Below are 18,598 nucleotides of genomic sequence, written 5' to 3'. Positions count from 1 at the left end.
GTGAGTGTTAGGGTTATACATACATCACTACAAAAGCAGACCAAAAAGCGGGAAAATGGCTTCAAAATGGACCTCACAAGATGTAAAAACCAATAAGTGTTTTCGTAGGAAGTGAGTCTTGGCTGAGAAATAAAGACATGGAAGTTGGAATGGGGTTTGTATCTTATTCGGTTTCTATTTTTATTCATTTATTTATTATACTTATAAATTGCAAATTATTCAGAAAGTGAGTGGAGTATGGCAACAAGGGCAGAAATCTGAATGAAATCTGAATAATATATCTATTACAGAGGCTGGAGTGTCTAGTTTTAACATTGTAAGAGGAGATATAGTTTGGAAATATTGAGTTCCATTGGATGTTATATTTGATATATCTCCAAAAGTTTTTATTTTTGCATACTTTGTTACATAGTAACATGAAAAACGTATTTAGTGTTTCTTAATCAATGTTTGTTTCTTGTGAAAAGTCCATCTATGAGCGTAAAGTGAACCCAAAGGTTTATATGTAGTGTTTGAAAAGATACTCATCAAGCAAAATTCTACTTTGTTTATTAACAAAGTGCAGTGAGAGACAGAATGGATGTTTTTCCGATGCAGTTACAGCAGACAAATGTGATTAAATCACCAAAACAGTACTTCGATGTAACATTCATACCTCCACAAATATTCTCCGGTTTTAACCAGCTCAGAAAACGGTTTTCATTAAACTGACATGGTCAAACAATGATTATTGCACCTTATCTTTGGTCAAAAAACACAATTCCTATCAAATACAAGCCTGCGTTACAATTAAAGGATAGGATAAGACAAAAAGAAGAAAGCTAGAATTCTACGTCATGAGCCAAAAGCATAAATTTAACACATGATCCCCAAGATATCTGGCCATAGCTCTTCCCTCCTCCGACGTCTGAAGGCTAGTGTACACATCTGGCTCTTGGCCATGTGCCCATGCCCACACTTTCAACAAGCAGTCTGGGGTTCGGTTCCTGCTCTGCTGGGTTCTTGTGTACCCTCTGCCTGCTGTGAGCCCCAGGCCCCTGAGTCATGTTGGTGATGTCCACCAGCTCTCGCCTCTGGGACAGGGCGGCCGCCACGTGCTCTAACTTGGAGCGGATGCTGGAGTAGTGATGCTGGCGCTCTTTGGTCAGCCTGTGGAAGGAGTCCTTTAAGGTGCCATCTGGAGCTTCCTGTGTGGGCGAGCTCTGTCTGGGAGAGGTGGCCTGGTTTGGCCCCGTGGTCGTTGCTGGGACGTGGTCGGAGGCTTGAGCAAGCTGGAGGTCAGTCTGGGTGTCACTGTTCGTCACCGACGGGCTGGTCTGAGTGGAGGCGTGACAGGGGACGGATCTGGGGGTCGCCGGCTCTTTCTCTGCTAAATCATCTGCAGGGAAAGGCTGAGTGGTGCTACCTGCCAGGATCTCCTCCTGCATGTCCCGCTGCTCCGTCCAGTCCTCGCCTATCGTGGAGGAGATGGACACCCGGTCGGTTTTAGGACGAGCCGGTGTGGAGGCTTCACGCGGGGGCTGGACGGCCAAGTTGAGCGGCCTGCGGCTTGGCGTGCTGGTCAGACACAGCGGCCTCTCTCTGGCCGGGTGAGGGGAGGAGCTGACGGCGTGTTTGATGAGGAGCTGCTCATAGACGCTGCTGTTACGGACACTCGGAGGTCCTCGAGTGTTTAGAGGTAGAGACTGGGCGTAGAGGATGCGGAACTCCTCGTCAAATTTCTCCGTTATCTGACCGGAAAGCTCGATGAGGTTGCTACTGTTCAGTTTGCCATCCGTCCAGTTGTACCTGCACAGGAAAGGAACGCATAAGTGGAAGCATTCAGTAACAAGTATGCAAACTTGTGCAAATGTCTGGTAAATCTCCGTGCTACCTAATAGGCAGCTAAAGCATTTGACTTTATGTAGAATTGTTTAGCAGGTGGGTTACCTGTAGGAACCCGTAGCCACTCTGTTTCCATCAATCAGCATGAAGCGCTCATGAACCTCCCCAGTAATCCTCGCTCCTGATCTCATGTAATAGGTTGAACCAGTTATGGTTCGCACTCTCATCTGCTGAAAGGGTTTAAAAAGAGAGAGAAAGTGTAAGATACGCAGTGTCGATGAATAACAGGCTAGGAAAGAGCAGACACGCCCAGCCACATCAAATATTAAAAGGGACATTATTTTAATTTGACTCTATCTGATCGTCATGTTGTGCACACAGAGCCACACCCAGCTCAACTGAACCAACCGCATACCAGAAGGTCATCCAGGCGAACGCTGACATTTCTGCACATCTTGAGGAAAGCCGGCGCGCAGGATTGGTCCAGCAGGATGTAGACGGGGACTTTGCGGCGGGAGCACGCCTCCTGAAGATCCTTAAAGATATCCAGGTCTGTCAGGGAGTCTGTAACTATGGCAATCACCTGCAGTGGAAAATTACAGAGGTAATATAATAGAATTCTGTTCAGGGCTGCAGTCGTGCTCTCGCAGACGGTAGCACATGACTGTGTTTTTATTATTGTCAAATGCAAGGCCTTGTTCAAACAGAGCTGTGAATCTCTCAGACACGCTCCCAGTAATGTGAGCGCTGATGAGCTTTCTATTGACTGTGGTCTGTTACCATGGCAATCGGCAGTAACGCTTGGTCAGCAAACAAGTTACTTTCATCCAGGAGACGAGCACTGTGCACCGTGTCGGGCTCGCCCTCCATTTTCCTGAGTGTAGGTTCGTACCGACATCTCTTCTTTCACGAGGAAGAATGGAATTTAACAAGGTTGTGTGGCGAGGATTCCACACGGATGTTTACGTAGTGGAGATTTATCGCTTCAAACCGGTGTTATCCACATGCAGCTTCGTCCGGAGTTCCCCACCTTATTTGGACGACAGCTGCTGGTTGCTTATTGTTATGAAATGTGTTAAATAAAGAGTTAAATCTGATGGAAATCCAGGTTGTCCCTGTGAGCTCACGATAAACGGTATGAATGCTGCCGTTACAGTCATGGCCTCGTTATACAATCAAGATGCAAGACATTACAAAAGGACGACCTGGATGAGACACCACATGAGCACCACCACCACCTTCATCCTCGCTGCGAACCAGAGAGGAAATCCAGTGTTTCAAGCTCTCTAATGAAGAAGGAATGCAAGCTATGATGGAGGGGAGAAAAAGCAAGTCGAGGCACATCTGGCACACAGGCCCTCCGCAGGCCTGAGGTGCTGCTGCTGCCCGCCGCACGCTCTCTCCTCCATGCCGGAATGTTTCTTCCCCCAAAAAAGAGAAAGCAGATTTGACAGCTCCAGTCCAAGGAGCGTCACCATGAATATTCATGCTGCTTTTGTTGCTTTCGCCGTTTGATCATTTTTGGTCACATGCATTCTTTCTGATCAAGTCTTCAAAAAAAAAACTTCCAAATCTTCAGACTGATCAAGGAAACTCCATGGGGACAATCTGGCGTCAACTTTACGGATAATAAAAAGAAGATTTAGTACTTGAGTGCTTTTAATAAATGACTATATACACACTATATTGTGTGGATGGGGCAACAGGCACCATAATAATCCTGTTTTGGGATGATACCACACATCTGTGAGGTCATGGTATCATTGTAGGCCTACAAAATATAATATACTATCATAATTATATATATATATATATATATATATATATATATATATATATATATAAATAGACTACAACTAGATGTTATCCCTTCATGAATAGAAATATGCTGCCAGGGCCTTCAAGGTGTTTTATTTTGATAATATAAGAAATATTAAAGTTGATTATTAGATCAACACGGCGATGCTTTTAATGATTTGTCTGCATACCTCTTTGGCACTTTTAATCATCCGCCTCGCAGCCTCCTTGCAGCTGTAGATGCTCTCCCCGTAGCTGGGCTGGAAGTGCGCCACGGCCCGTGTGACTCCCCGGTACGACCCCGTGGTGAAGCCGGGCCAGCCGAGCTCCAGCAGCGGCGGCTCCACGTCCGACACCTCGGGGAAGTAGGTGACGGAGGAACAGTCCAGGGAGCCGCCGAGGGACTGCTCCAGCTGCTGCTCGTCCCCGTGGACGGACGCGCACCGCGGGGTCACGGCGGCGCTGCGGATCCGCTGCATCTCGTCGTCCGACAGAAAGTTCGCGACCCTCTCCCTCCCGAGGAAGTCGAGAAAGTTGTCGACGCCTCCCGACAGCAGCTCCTCCAGCGCCAGCCGGTGCCTCTCGTTGTACACCTCCTGCAGGTTCGGGTCCTCGACGAACCCGGCGGGTCTCGAACCCAAACTCTGAAGGGAGTCGTCCAGGCACTGCGACAGAGCCATAGCAGTTAGATGCGTTGCTCCACTTCCTCCTTTAAAAAACAAACAAAGACTCGACCGTTACAGGTGACAGGTAACGTTTTGACCTGCAGGAAGTCAGATTCGTATTTTGTGTTTTCCCTCCGTTCCTGTACGTCGTGGATCCGTATTGGCTGTTCAGCCTGTTGTCAGACCAGAGCGGCGTCTCCGGGCTCGCTGAGGCGGACTGTCAGTCTGACGTGGAGCCGGCCTCATTGGCTCGTTTGGAGGCAAACAAGCCTCCCGTACGTCCCTCCGCTCTGCCCCGATCCGGTTACACCGCAGAGAGCAGGGGAGCGCAGGGAGCCGTCACTCTGACGCGTTTCCGCGCCACCGTGGAGGTCGTGGTTTCTGGAGACCAGTATCCTCAGTCCCAGTAAATAAAACAAAAGGGACTCCACTTTCACTTTAGAGGAAAATACACACAAAGAATCTCCCCAATCCTTCCACTTCGCTGTCCACAGTCTTATTGTTCTTGTCAAGAGGGGCGGCGCTCTAAAAGTCAGGCTAGATTTTTAGTTTAAGTTTAATAACAACAACAAAAAACACCTTATCATACTGTCATAAGAATATTCAGCTATGTCAAGGTCATGGGGGTGGGGTGGGGGTGGGGGGGTTGTTAAAATGACACATCTCTTGTGTGCGCAAGGTGCACAAACGGTTGTAACCATAGCAACAGTGTCTAATTCTGGTTCGTGACTTCGAACTACAAAGCGTGTGTGTTGAACGCAGCCCGCCTCCATGTGTGAAGTTGAATCCTGCCGAAACATCCGTGGAGCAGTAGTGACAGCTGTGGTGACCTTTCACCTTAGGAGGCCGCATGACCTCCAGCTTTGGCCAAAGTCTTCCGGAAAATTATTTTCCACATTTTATAGTAAATTTACGAAACCAGCATGTTTTTTGTTTTTTAGATGATAATTAAGAGAAATGTGTTCTGTCCACCGTCTCGGGACCTGCTAACGCTAACATGCTAACTGCCATGACTGACGTACATGTGTATATTGCTGTCACAAATAATATTATTAATTAATATTTGAGACACAAGTCCCATTAGTCGTAGTACTGGTCTCCTGCAGACTGGAACCAAAGGTTGGGGTTTTTGTTTTCACAATCGAGTGATTCATCCTCTTGGATAGACCATCTTTGTTTACCCTGACTGTACACAGCCACAGCTACAGGCAACGTCTGAACCCAGTCAGGAGGACAAACTGGGAGGGAAGAACAAATCCATGTTTCCTAAACAATGGAGGCCAGTAGTTGCCCTGTAAGTCCACACGTTACAGCAGACGCTGAGGATGTGGTGTTTATGTTGCATACACTGAAGGCCGTGCGTCATATTACTATCACATTTCTAAGCAGAAAGTACAATATATCCAGTATCACTTATAATACTATTCCTGTAATATTCCACTTCTCTTGATTATTACTTATTGATAAGTTTCTGAACATTATTTCTAAATACATAACCATAGTTATAACATTAACTTCACTGTAAACTGTTTTGGAGGGGGAGGGGGTTTACGCACGGTCACGAGGGTCGCGGCCGTATATAACCCTATTCTGCACAGCAAGACATAAGTAACATTGGTAATTTGATTCAAGGGAAACAACGTCATTTTATGTTTAACTACAAAAGTGGACGCGAGCAGCTATAGGCTACATTTACTGTGCATCTGCGTAAATGCTCGACCACTTTTACGCGTGTGTGCGTAAAAGTCTATTTTAAGCCGGTGGGCTAATAGGCCTGTGCTTTAAATGGCAATTCCCACAACGATTAATATTCACAGAAGATATATATATTTTTTTTATTATTCTAAAAACAGCGGGCATCTATTGAAAAAAATAAAACATGTGACCTAATTACGATGAAGAGGACCTTTTGGTTGATGAAGCTCACTTAAAACCAATCACTGAACTCCTGTCAGATCCCCACATTTACACAATACCATCCATCTGTTCAGGCTGCTCCGCGGCGCCATTGTAGCTATGTATAACCCGATCTGTTAGAGCGCTGCCATACCCCTATAACGACATACCCAAATGTGCACCGGGCTCACTATATGTAACCCCCCCTCCTCTTCTACACTCACACACGCGCGCACACATCCCCATCTCATCCCCGCCCCTCTCCAAAAAATTTTAGATGAAAGGGCTTTTGGATTTTGGATGACGCTCCGAATCACGTGTTCATAGGAAATACACTCGCTATAATTTTTTTTTGGAGCTGCCTCGTCCTGCGCCGCCGACCATAGTTGTTTTGCCGTCTCCATACAGTGTGGGCTGAGGGGGTTGGAAAGGTAATGTAATGTAATGTACCTTGCTGTGGTCACTGGACGGGTTCACGCCAGTTCACCGGGTTCACTTGAGGAGAGCTCCCACCCCCTGTTCGCCTCCTCTTCTTCTCCAAAAACGCAACGATCGGGAGCTAATCCAATATTATTCATTGATATATTAATGTCGGATTCCATTTTTCCCCACCGACTGTTGAGGTAAGGACACAATCTACTCTTGTAACGCGTAAATGCCTCTCTCTTTTTGTTTTTTTATTGGCCGGGGGGCGCGAGCTCCAAAGTTGTTTACTGAAATTAAGCCTCGAATATTGAATTTTTTTCATCTGGTTGCCGTAGTCAAGGCAGTTTATATGAAGTCGCCAATGTATAAAATGGCGACAGTAGGTGGAGGAGGAGGAGGAGGAGGAGGGGGGGGGTGGAGGATTTTTTTGGGGGAATATTCATTAAGGTTATAGAGAGTGCCAGATCGCCTTTGGCAAGTGGGCTCCGGGGCGGCGTGTTTGCCCCACAGCCGCGCGAATGGAGTGAAACGGGTTAACTCATCAGTTTGTCAGACTTACGACAGCGGAGGCTCCGTCCGCCTGAACGTGCGCTCCTTCATCGCGCTATACAGTGTGGCGTATCTGCTTATTTCTTTATTGCACAACGTTGCTGTATTCTCTCCCCCCCCACTGTGCCGCGGGAGTGCGAGCGCTTTTGTAGTTGTGAAAGACTTCTTGAACACTAGTGCCACGGCAGGCTCTTCGACTGGTTAAAAGAAGAAGAAGCCTCCGAGTCCATATAGGCGTTCAAACTGCACGCCAAGTATCAATTTTCACCCATTGATCGCTCACTCTCTACACATTTCTTCCACTTGCCTGGGCAGACATGTAGGCCTGTATCTATGCACGGGGCTCTTTCTTTTTCTTTCTTTTCTTTTTCTTTCATTTCCTCCTCTTGCTCCCGCCAACATGTGCTTGCCTTGCTCTCTCTCACACACACACACACACACACACACACTGAAATATATACAGTACAGTAGGAAAAACTGCTAATTTCAGGAGCCTGCAGATATTTTTTGCAAACTGTGGATGATCAGTAAAGCATCGTTTAATAATAATAATAATAATAATAATAAAAAATCAGCTCCTGTGCGGGTACATTTTCTATCTGTACATAAATATTGACTCAGCTTTGAATGCCATGTGTCTCCCTTTGCCTTGAGGGGAGGGACCTCTGTGCTGACTAATGTTGCCTCCGTCGATCATGTGAGTCCGGTGTCCGTAGCAGACAGCCCCCCCGTAGTAACCAGCTAGGCAGGCGTGAATCTTGGGTCAATTTAATGGTTTAACCATGTAAGCCTGTTACATATAATGTAGGTCATGGAAATTACTGCGCAACACATCTGCCATTGAGGTTTTTCCTGAGAGAGTAGGTGTCTGGAATAATATGGAGCGTGACTCCAAAGTGTCGCGTCCGCCGGACGTTTCTGCACCCCAGACTGTGTGTGTGTGTGATGACCGGCTAAACCAAGGTAAATGAGCTCCCGCTGTGTGAATCGGGGCGGCTCGGGTTCAGCTTGGCCCGGTGCGTTGAGTGTGTGCGGAGGATTTTCACTCCGGCAGGACGCTTACACCGGGGGAATGTCAATTCCCTTTGTGGGTCCCTGGGAACGGTCTTCCATCTCCCTTCTCGGAACTGCTCTAATGAGGCCAGGCATATTGCCTTTCATCCCTCACTCCCTGCAATTAGGCACAGCTCACAGTTTTCATTATGGCCACAGCGGAGTGTTTGTATACACAGACACAATGTAGTGGGCCAAAACTGCCCATTCCCCCCTCATCAAAACCTGCGTCTCTGCCCATGCCATCCCCTCGTATACCTGGAATACTCCTCAGGATTCGGTGCTCTGGATTTCGACAGCGCTCGTAGATGTTTTGGTGTGCCTCCCACAGCTCGGAATGAAACCCCTGCCAGAGAATACAGAGGAAGGTCATATGGTCATGATTTGCAGATTCAGTTGACATGGAGTGTATAACATTCCTTGAGTTCAGGGAAGAAAATCAATCTAATCTAATGCCAGCCAGAGATCTGTTTTCCAGCCGTTTTTACACAAACGGTCATTCATGATAGTTGCATACCTCATGATCCTCATAGAAAATTCTCCGAACCACAATGGCTATTCTCCTCTTTTATTTTCCCCCCGCGTTGTTCGATACGGGCTCACTTTGATTCGGGTGTTTCATCCTTTTTGCCGTATTGAAGCCCAGGCCACTCAAACGCCTCACTAAAACAGCATGTTTGCACAGTTCCAACCCAAAGAAACGCCCGATCCCTGAGAGAGGGGGGGCGGGAGCGCGGGGGCCTTGGGGCTAGTAGGGAAAGAGCCCCTGCCACTCTCTCCGTCCCATGCAAGGAGAACGGTTTGGGCAGCAGGAGCTGGCCTTTGCCAGGCTTTGGCAGTTATAGGTGTCTGTGATGTCAGCCATTTTAGGATGGACAGTACAATGTGCGGTATGCCGCCATCTTTCTTCCTTTTCTTCTTAAGTTGCCAAATGAATTCCTGTAGTCTTGGCTACAGAACTGAAGAAGTTATTCATCAAAAGTGATTTAAAAAGGATGCATGACTCAGAATTTTTTTTCCCCCCCTTCTGCATACCATGGTTTATTTGTCCGTCATTCATCTGGGCCACATATAGAGGGGTTTGGAGGACAATGTCACGTTACGACATCGAGCGTTCCTCTGCTAACACAAAACAGGGCACAGAGATGCTCGGACAGGCGGAGGGCAGTAGGTGTGTGCCGCGGCGCCTCGGTCTCCGGGCCTTTGCACCGATGCAGACAATAACCCTGACGGGAGGTCATTTGCCGCGTGTACGGCTGCAGCATTTCTCTCACCAGCCTCGGACGTGAACAGGAGCGCGGCGGAGCTTTTTGTGTCGCCGCGGCCCGATTAAGAAGAAGAAAAAAAACACAAGTTATTGTCGCAGACCTCACCCAAAGTTATCTGAAAGAGACTTGTCCCGTGAATGGACTTTTCAAAGATGGCTGGCAGAGCATGTGGATTAAGTTTGTCCTGCACCGGATGCAGTCCAGGGAATTTAGTGTGTGTGTGTGTGTGTGTGTGTGTGTGTCTTGAGGTTGGTGGGTGTGGGCAAGTGACTCCGCTGTGTGTGTGTGTGTGTGTGTGTGTGTGTGTGTGGTGGGCAATGGGGAAGAGAAGGGTTGCCATGGCGATGTTAACACATGAGTGGCACCACCGACCGGTCTCCCAGTGGACGAGGCTGCAGTCATGGAGGTAAGGGGGGGAGTGTGTGTGTGTGTGTGTGTGTGTGTGTGTGTGTGTGTGTGTGTGTGTGTGTGTGTGTGTGTGTGTGTGTGTGTGTGTGTGTGTGAGAGAGAGGAGGGGAAGGAGGAGAAAGAGATGGCTGACAACACCTGCATCTCAGACATTCAGACACCAATAAGCGCGCAAACACGCCCATGTAAGAAAAGAAAAAAAACAGAAAAGGAAGAGCCCGCCGTGGAGACGGGAGAGTCCACTCTGAAGCCACAGCGTGTCTCCTGCTGGACCGCCGGCGTGGACTCCTGCGCTGTCTTAGCGCTGTGCGAAGAAGAAGAATTGTTTTTCAGCACACGTAACACTACGGCCTGAAACTTATTCATGCTGGCAAGCGTACAGTGCCATTCACGCACAAAGATGTCCCCCGAAATGAAACCTGTCCGCCCTCGCCGTCAACTAAAAAAAGAAGAAGCCCGCATTAGTCCAGCGTGGCGGGGCCTGATGGACACAGGAGACACCCAGACACGCAGGAAACAGAACAATCACAATTCGACAGTCAGCCGTCTGAGGGCTCCCAGCGCTGGATCACGTTTCTCTTATAAATGAGGCGCCATTGTTCCCAATCTCTTCTCTGTGCAAGACAGTAATTGCTCTCTGTCTCTGGCTTATATTTGGGTGTCCAGCTGATCCACTCACATGACGTTAATCTATTTAATGGGCATTTGGGAGAAAATGTTCCCGCTAAACAGATTTTTTTGATCATTCAAATGTGTCTGTCAGGAGTTCCCCCCCCCCCCTTTCTCTGCCTCAAACCCTCCCCCAGAGGACGGCAGGTCATCGGGCTGATTTTCGAAGCCGGTTTTCTCAAGTCAGCCGCGGATCACTGTCGAAGCAAATTATATGCAAAACAAATATTGTCACAAAGTGGGAGAATTTATTCCTGTTTTTTTTTGTATTTCTCCTCCCTGCGATGTGGCAGCGTGAGCCTCCTTGCCAGTTATTCATTTCAAAGAGGAAGATTTTCAGAACGGTGCAGGTGTTAAATGTTGCGGAGGTGAGGAGGGAGTGTGTGAGATGTGTGTGTGTGTGAGGAGATGTGAGCCTACGAGGTGTCAGCGGGGAGGAATATTGAAACAGTAGAGCCTGTCATCATCATCAGTCATCCTCTCGCTTCATTCCCAAACGTCTTGAGTTGTGTCTTCCTTTGTCCTTCCTCCTCCTCCAGCCTTCACATGACAGGAGGCACAACAAAAATACCCATCTCCGTTTGCTAACGTCAAACTGTAGGTGACCCGACAAACCTGGGAGTGTCTGAATCAGTGGACTGTTTTGAATTCAATTTTAATGTTTAAGCAACCACTTTGCAGCCTCGCCTCCCTTTCCCGCCGGTAGCGGCTCACTGTAGATCGTGCATGTTTTTCAGGTTGTAATATTGTAATTACTGCAGCAGTTTATGAGGTGATGAAAGGGGAATACATGCTGCTTTCTTCCAATTGGTTTGCTGAAATGGCAGCAGCACACTTAGCTCTCCGCCGCATATAAAAAAAAAAGTATAAAGAATATAATTGAATATTGATGAGATGTAAATATAATATTGTCATGGAAATGCCGGTGTAGGAGCACATGCGGGAGGTCCTCCTGTAAATCTTAAAGCTGCTATTAAATGAGGCGGAGCGTATAAATCCCATCAGGATTCAAACCTAGCCTAATCCCATTTGTTTGGAAACGCTTGTGTTTGGAAAGTTGAATGGTTCAGACGTGGTTCGGGGGGTTTGGTGGACGGACGAGGGCCCCTCTGCTTACGCTGAGCGTGGGTGTCCAGAGAGGCACTCTCCCCTCACTCCAGATACGACTCCCCTGGTCCGCCCAGATGAAAGGAGCGTCCTCCCCCCCCCCCGTGCCACGGATCCAGTGCCAGCGCGAGGACATACGACACACTGGGGACAGTGATCGTCTGAGCGTTGTCTACTTGGTCGCTGAAACAGGCCCGGCTTTTCAGAGGGAACCATTCAATGGCTCCCTGTCTGGGAAGCCCTTGTCTTGTGTCTGATTGCACGTCTCGCTCGCTCAGATAAAGCAGCCCATTCTTTTGATAGGTGACCTGATTCTTTATGTAACCTTTCTCAACTTTTGGCTTGTCTTGGGTTTTCTCATGCAGGAAGTGCTTTTTTCCGGGGAGGGGGGACCTTCACAGTCTCGTCACAGAAAGGCGTCCCCTGTTACATCAGGTCCCCCCCCCCCCCCCCCTGCTGTGACCAAGTCAGCGACTTGATGTTCTGAAACGTCCCGACATACGGCGTGCTGCCTGCGGGACAAACACATTTAATCTCTTCAGCTAAACCGAGCCCTTCTATAGCATGGCGCCGCATTTCTCACACAGATGTTTTCAGATGTGCACGGCTACGTCCCTCTGCCGCCGTGAAAGCCGACTTCTAAATCCCCCTCGTTCAGTGGAACAAACTCAGCGAACGGCGTGTCCTCGGCGGGGGTTAATCGAGTGCAGCGTCAGAGTCTATCGCGACCTCTCTGGCGGCAACGTACAGCACGTCTGGATGCAGTGAACTGGGATTACCGCATAAGATGCTGGTGACCTCGTTTTTTGTTGTCGTTTGTTTTGACTTTTTCTTTTTTTTTTTCCCCCTGTCAGAAAGCAGCAGCCGTCAGTAGAAATTTAAAAAAAAGCGGTAGATACAAGCCTGGGATCAGTGTGTCCCGTTGGCCAGTCATTTGAGGGTTTTAATTCTGGAACAGGTTCATCTTTTATTTACCATCCAGCCGGCCGGCGAACATGCACGTTGATGCAGCACAACCGGTCTTAAATGGAAGTCGGTGCACAAACGTGGCACGGCGAAAGAAAATGTGTTTCAAAGTATGAGAGATTGTTTTCTTAGTGAAGTTTTTTTTTTTTTTTCCTGCAACAAAAGGCAGTGCAAGATGTCGAGGCCTTCTGGGTTCCAACAGAAACCAGGTTTCCGATGGAATTTCTTTTTTGCCAGAATGATACGCTTGCAGGACGAGGTAAAGCTTGATACGGATAGATGATGATGGGATGAGACTAGTTTTCAGCCGCGTGTCACACATCAATGCTTCTCCAGTCTCAGAAAGGCAGATGAGAGTCATATCCAGCTCCTGTGTGTTCGTCAAAAGGTTCATGCAGAGGGCAGAGAGAGCGGCGCTACGTCTTCTGTTTTCTACTTTCCCCGTTAAAACGACTCCAAAAAACGGCCGTGTGCTTAACGGAACACTGGTGGGAGCGTATCCATTGTCTTGTCACACAAGCTTTGTTCAATATTTGTGGCTTTGTGAGCGAACAGAGGCATGATTTCCACTTCATAATGCGGGGAAGAAAGAGGAGAAATGTCAGGAAGACTGCAGAGACAATCCGTATCCATCCGGGTGACTGGAGCGTTCTAGGGAGAGAAAGCCCGTGGATGTGGTCTGCTAATGCATTTGCGCACTCTGTGATCCGTGTATTGTGTTTGCATACATGCATGCAGTGCCACGCTGCTTGTTGAGCGCGTGTCGGATGAAACGGTTTGAGCCTGCAGCTTGTGAAAGGTTTTAGATGTGTAACCTTCTCAGTCCTTATTCCAGGTCCTGAACTGGACTGCTGGGACACACACACACACACACACACACACACACCTGATTTCACTACAGTATGCCCAGGAAAGGTACTCCATAACGTTCAATGTAAGACATATGGCTCCCATCCAAGTGTGGCAGTAAAATGCTCACTCTCTTGAGTCATTTAACCTTCGAATGTCTGCTTTACAATATCAAACCAAAGACGAACAAGAAAGCACGACCCGGATCATGTGACCATTATTCATCATATAAGATATTTGAAAAAAATCTCCCCGTTGCCCCTGTAAAAAAACAAAAAAACGCATTATTTAAAACAATAATACCTGAATGCACAAGTAAGTGCAAATATGTTTTGTCAACAAGCACACACCTGTGTGCATATTTTTTGCATAGTTGTGGTTGCTGCAGACATTTTGGAACAGCTGGTAAGGTTAGATCTATCTGGAGTGGTGAAGTGCATCCCACTCAATTGGTGCAAAATTCCCAAGGCGGTGTGTGGATGGTATTTATTTATTGATATTAACGTTTTCCCCCCGGGGAGGCAGGTGGCATCCTGCAACAAATATCCTCTAAATGATTCAAAAACAACACATCGCAGTTATACGATATTAACTTCAGCCTCCGTGCTTTCATTACATGTTGTAAGCTATATTAAAATGAACACTGTGGAATCATGCCATCAAAAAATAACAAGAGCCAAAACATATCGCGGCGGTGAATTAGACTGTCATTTCTGATTTCCATGCTCTTTTTTTTTTTTTCCTGAATTCATGAAAAGCAACAGCTAGACAGATGGCTGTAAATCCAAGTAAATAACCAGAACACTGGTGGGTTGCATTGATTGATGGAGTAGTGTGTGTCTGTGCTGTTCCCTTTTAGAATTTCTCGATATGTTTAGCGTGAGTTAAAAATATTTTTCATGACCATGAAGAATAATATGCTCTTGAGCGAGATCTGCTGTACCTTTTGTCCGGTACGGCAATTTAATGTAGCCTTCATTTTCAATTATGAGCATAATCCAAAAGGCTGTTTCTTCTCAAAAGCCCCTAGACTCCTTTACTTCGGAGCTATAATTGCTGATAAATACAACCTCCACTTATCACACTGTATTTCCACCAACACTTATAACCCTGTGTGCGGCAATTAGCTTTCTCTACGTTCTGCTTACTATTGTATGTCACGTATGAATATTTCATGTTTTTAATGTTCTCAAAGCCATATATCTGCCATGCAGGTTTTTAATCTGTCATTTTGACGAAGTTCCGGCGCCACACTGCCATTTATTTTCTCTAATTACTGAATTAAAGATGGGCTGAAAGAGTAACGTATCTCTTTTCTTTGTACTCGTTGCTCACAGGTTCCCGGGGAGCTGTTAAGCTCGTCCATGTGACAGGAGTCCTGAAGTGGCAGAGGGCATGAAGCAACACTGTGACATCATAGTGGCTGGTCCATGACACTAAACTCCATTCAACCCTCTCCACTCTCCACCCGCCCTCTGTTCTCATCACACCGGACAAGCAATCACTCACTCGCCCATCGACACAACGCTGCACAATGGCCAGCAAGAGGAAATCCACCGTACCCTGCATGATACCATCCAAATCCAAACATGTGCGCGAGGAAATCATCCTGGGCTCGCTACCAGAACTCCTACCAACAATCCCAGAAGACAGCATACTCAGCATCTCTGGAGAAGAGTCTGGCCACTTCCCTCACGTCTCCTCCCAATCAGAAAGTGGCAGCGAGGTGCAGAAAGGAGGTACATACAGCTGTCCAAAGTGCCGTTTCGAGTCCAGAGATCTGAACTACTTTTTGGATCACATGCACAACTGCCACTTAGACTTCAGGGCTCAGCCCACTTTCTACTGCCTGAACTGTGGGGTGTCAGTTGTCCGCTTTGAGGCTCTGGCTCTGCATAATGCTAATGCCCACCCTAAGATAATGGAGGGCTTGGTCACTGCCTCCCTCAGTGTCAACAAGAGGGATGGAGTAACAACAGTGGAGCAAAGCCTCTTCACAGACAGTGGGGAAGACTACAGAGAATCTGGGATCTCCCTTTCCAAAACACCGATTGCAAAGATGATGAAAGCCAAGGGGGAGCACAAAAAGATTGTGGTTTCTCACACCGTCGAGGTACGGAAGATAGACACTGGAAAGGATGTAGACCCCAGCATGCTGACAAATGTGCCTGAACTCCAAAACGGGGCTCTCAGTCTTTCTGGCGCCCCAGCTATGCCGAGGACCACTGTCGCTCATGTGATGAAGACGACAGTGCCCAACCAAGTCTTTCACCAGCACACTCCCTCCCTTTACTCTTCCCCCTCCTCTGGTTCCAACCTTCCAAAGGTGATGATCCCTCTCAGCAGCATCCCCACCTACGATGCAGCCATGGACACCAGCAGCTTTCTCAAGACATCCTTTGGCAAGTTTCCCTACCCGACCAAAGCCGAACTCTGCTACCTAACGGTAGTCTCGGAGTTCCCGGAAGAGCAGATTAAACTGTGGTTCACTGCCCAAAGGCTCAAGCAGGGCATAAGCTGGTCTCCCGAAGAGATCGAAGAGGCCAGGAGGAAGATGTTCAACACGGTGTTCCAGGGCGGAGCACCTCAAAAGCAGCCCGCTACGCAACGGCAAGTGAATCACATCGTCACCCACCACACCGTCACTGCCCACGGAGGCGCAAAAGGACCAAACTTTCAGATGGCCAAAGTTCCCTACGGCAGTATGAAAACCGGGCCTGGCGGCATCACGTCCACGCAGGCAAGCATGTCAACCAACCCCCACGTCACCAGGGTTTCGTATTCGACTCCGTTTGTCCCCCCAAGGTTTCCGTCTGTAGTCAGAACAACGCAGGTACTGACCAAGAATACTCAGCCCGCTGTCGAGCCAGACAAGAGCAATGGCCTCAGCCTGGACATGGCTGGGAGCAGCGGTTGTGTCAGTAGCACCAGCAGCAGTCGAAGCAGTAGTAGCAGCAGTAGTTGCAGTAGTAGCAGCAGCATCAGCAGCTATTCCAGCAGTAGTAATGGTGGGGAGACCGTAACCCGGAAACTGGTGCACAACAGCAGCACAGCCAACAGCATCAACAGCATCAACAGCATCGCCACTTGCTCCACCAACATTAGCAATAACGATGAGCACTGTGTTGCTGTCACCAACGGGAAACCAAACGTCCAAAGCAACAGTTTACCAATCGGATTGGACGGTTCAAACAGTACCAAGAGTCAAGTGACTATCGACAACACCAGCAACCCCAACATGGCCTGTAACAATCATGACAGCGGCGCCATCAGTCCACAAGAGCAGGCCAACGCTGCAAAGCCTGAGGACGAATGCAACAACCACGTCCACAAGACCAACAACAGCAGTATTAGCAATGAATACCCGAGTACTACCTGTAATGACAGTGTCCCAAACCTGAACCATGCCAGCAAATCCCCAACTGAAAGCACCAGCACCACTGTCATTACAAAAAGCAGCTTGTCTATTCTAGAAGAGGGTAAATGCAACAAGGACTTTCCTATCAAAGGCATGTCAATCCTACAGCAACTCATCAAGGACGAGGACCCGTTCGCCAGCGAAAGAGGCTGCCCAGAGCTCAAACTGGACCCCATCAAGATCAACTTCAAGAGAGTGAAGATTAATGAACCAGATACTACATCTGAGATTGTGAATCAAGATCGTACGTCTGAGGTAACTCAGATGACCCCCTCTCAGCCGTCTTTCTCACCCCCCTGGGCCAACAAGACCCCCCAGCAGCTGCACATCCTCCGTCAGGTCTTCTCCACCACACGCTGGCCCAGCAGCCAGCAGTACGAGGACTTGAGCGTCCAGACGGGCCTTCCCAAGTCAGAGGTGGTGCGCTGGTTCAGCGACAGCCGGTACAGCCACAAGAACGGGCAACTGAAGTGGCTGGACACCTATCAACGACCGGCCGCGGTGGCAGAGGAAGAGAAGAGCCACGGAGGCGACGAAGCCGAGACACAGAAGGACTCTCCAGTGGCCAAAAAGAAACTTGTTGAGCAAGACCTGACCAAGCACCTTGAAGGAGACGCGGGCCTGAACTCAGGGCAGCGGGTTGTGTGGCAGGATTCATACTCACCGCTGCTGGGTCTGATGGGGTCTGAGGTGAGCGTCGAGCGAGGCCAAGCTGAGGAGTCAGAGCAGCAGGGAGTCCTGCAGGATCCCTGGTCGGAGAGAGCAGAGGACCATCAGCAGCCAGTGGCCAGTCAGTCACTCATGGAACAACAGACTGATGCCAATCAGACCAGGTACTTCAGTCAAAACGTTCAAATTCTAAAGTCTCATTAGAAAGTAAGATACAGTGTTCATTGACAGTGCCGTGTGATCGTCTACAAGCATGACAGCTGGTTGTTTGTAGTTGCGTGATGTACAGTAAAAAGAGGCAGTAGAAGTGTGTACAGGTACTCACGCTGAGGAGCTTATTCAGGCAATCAAAGGTCTGTGTTTAAGGAGCTATTTTTAGATAAGTCGGAGTCTGGGCCGTTGAATTATAGATTGAGAGCGCATGCTAATATATGTGAATAAATCATGACAATTGTCTTTGGTGGGATGGATTTCCAAGAGGCAAGTTGTTTTTGTTGTTGTTGTTCTTACAATGCCTCCTCCTCCTCCCCAAGACGTACCTCACAACTTGTGCATGTTGCATTTGTGTGTCGCCGGTAGGGATCGCCTGAGGATGGAGCTGCTGGAGGTGTGATGAAGAAGCCGGCCCAGTCTCGCCAGAAGAACATGACGTTTCAAGGCTGGCTCGCTCCCCTGGCCGGGGTCTAAGAAGAGTGTTCATAATGACAGCAGATGTGATTGTAGCTGGACCGTTGGACTCTGACTGTAACTGTGAATACCCCCCACCCCTCCTCCACCTCCTCCTCTTCCATCTGCCATCACTTCCTGCCATCGTCAAAAGAAAGAACTTCTCACCTTTGAGTCCTGTGATGTTTAAGCCTTTCATGCTTCTTTGTGGTTGTGTGGGGAGGGTGCACAATGAGGTCAGTACGAGGGATCAAAGAAAAGAACGAGAAAAGACGCACACTGACTGGAAAACTGACTTGAATGAGCGAAGATAGAATAGGATAGGGCCGAGAGATAGTTTTTGGGTCAGAGGGAGAACTATATATATA

At 48.2% G+C, this 18,598-nt stretch overlaps 2 protein-coding genes across 2 annotated transcripts; one reads left to right on the top strand and one right to left on the bottom strand.

Moving 5' to 3' along the window:
* Window positions 1-532: 532 nt before the first annotated feature.
* fam83d (family with sequence similarity 83 member D) lies at window positions 533-4,451 on the bottom strand. Its single transcript, XM_084028375.1, has 4 exons — window positions 3,813-4,451; window positions 2,240-2,407; window positions 1,930-2,054; window positions 533-1,788 (listed from the first exon to the last, which is right to left on the bottom strand). The coding sequence occupies exons 1-4, from the start codon at window positions 4,299-4,301 to the stop codon at window positions 915-917; spliced, it is 1,656 nt and encodes a 551-aa protein (XP_083884501.1). The 5' UTR covers window positions 4,302-4,451; the 3' UTR covers window positions 533-914.
* A 2,032-nt stretch (window positions 4,452-6,483) lies between these two features.
* zhx3a (zinc fingers and homeoboxes 3a) lies at window positions 6,484-18,598 on the top strand. The gene is made up of 3 exons (XM_084028244.1): window positions 6,484-6,805; window positions 14,815-17,728; window positions 18,144-18,598. Exons 2-3 carry the CDS (start codon window positions 15,012-15,014, stop codon window positions 18,175-18,177), a joined length of 2,751 nt encoding a protein of 916 aa, XP_083884370.1. The 5' UTR covers window positions 6,484-6,805; window positions 14,815-15,011; the 3' UTR covers window positions 18,178-18,598.

This window comes from Eutrigla gurnardus (genome assembly GCF_963514095.1).
Source record: "Eutrigla gurnardus genome assembly, chromosome: 2".
NCBI classification, from domain to species: Eukaryota; Metazoa; Chordata; class Actinopteri; order Perciformes; family Triglidae; genus Eutrigla; species Eutrigla gurnardus.
The sequence above is the reverse complement of the archived record's forward strand: the minus strand, read 5'-3'. Positions and strand labels throughout refer to the sequence as shown.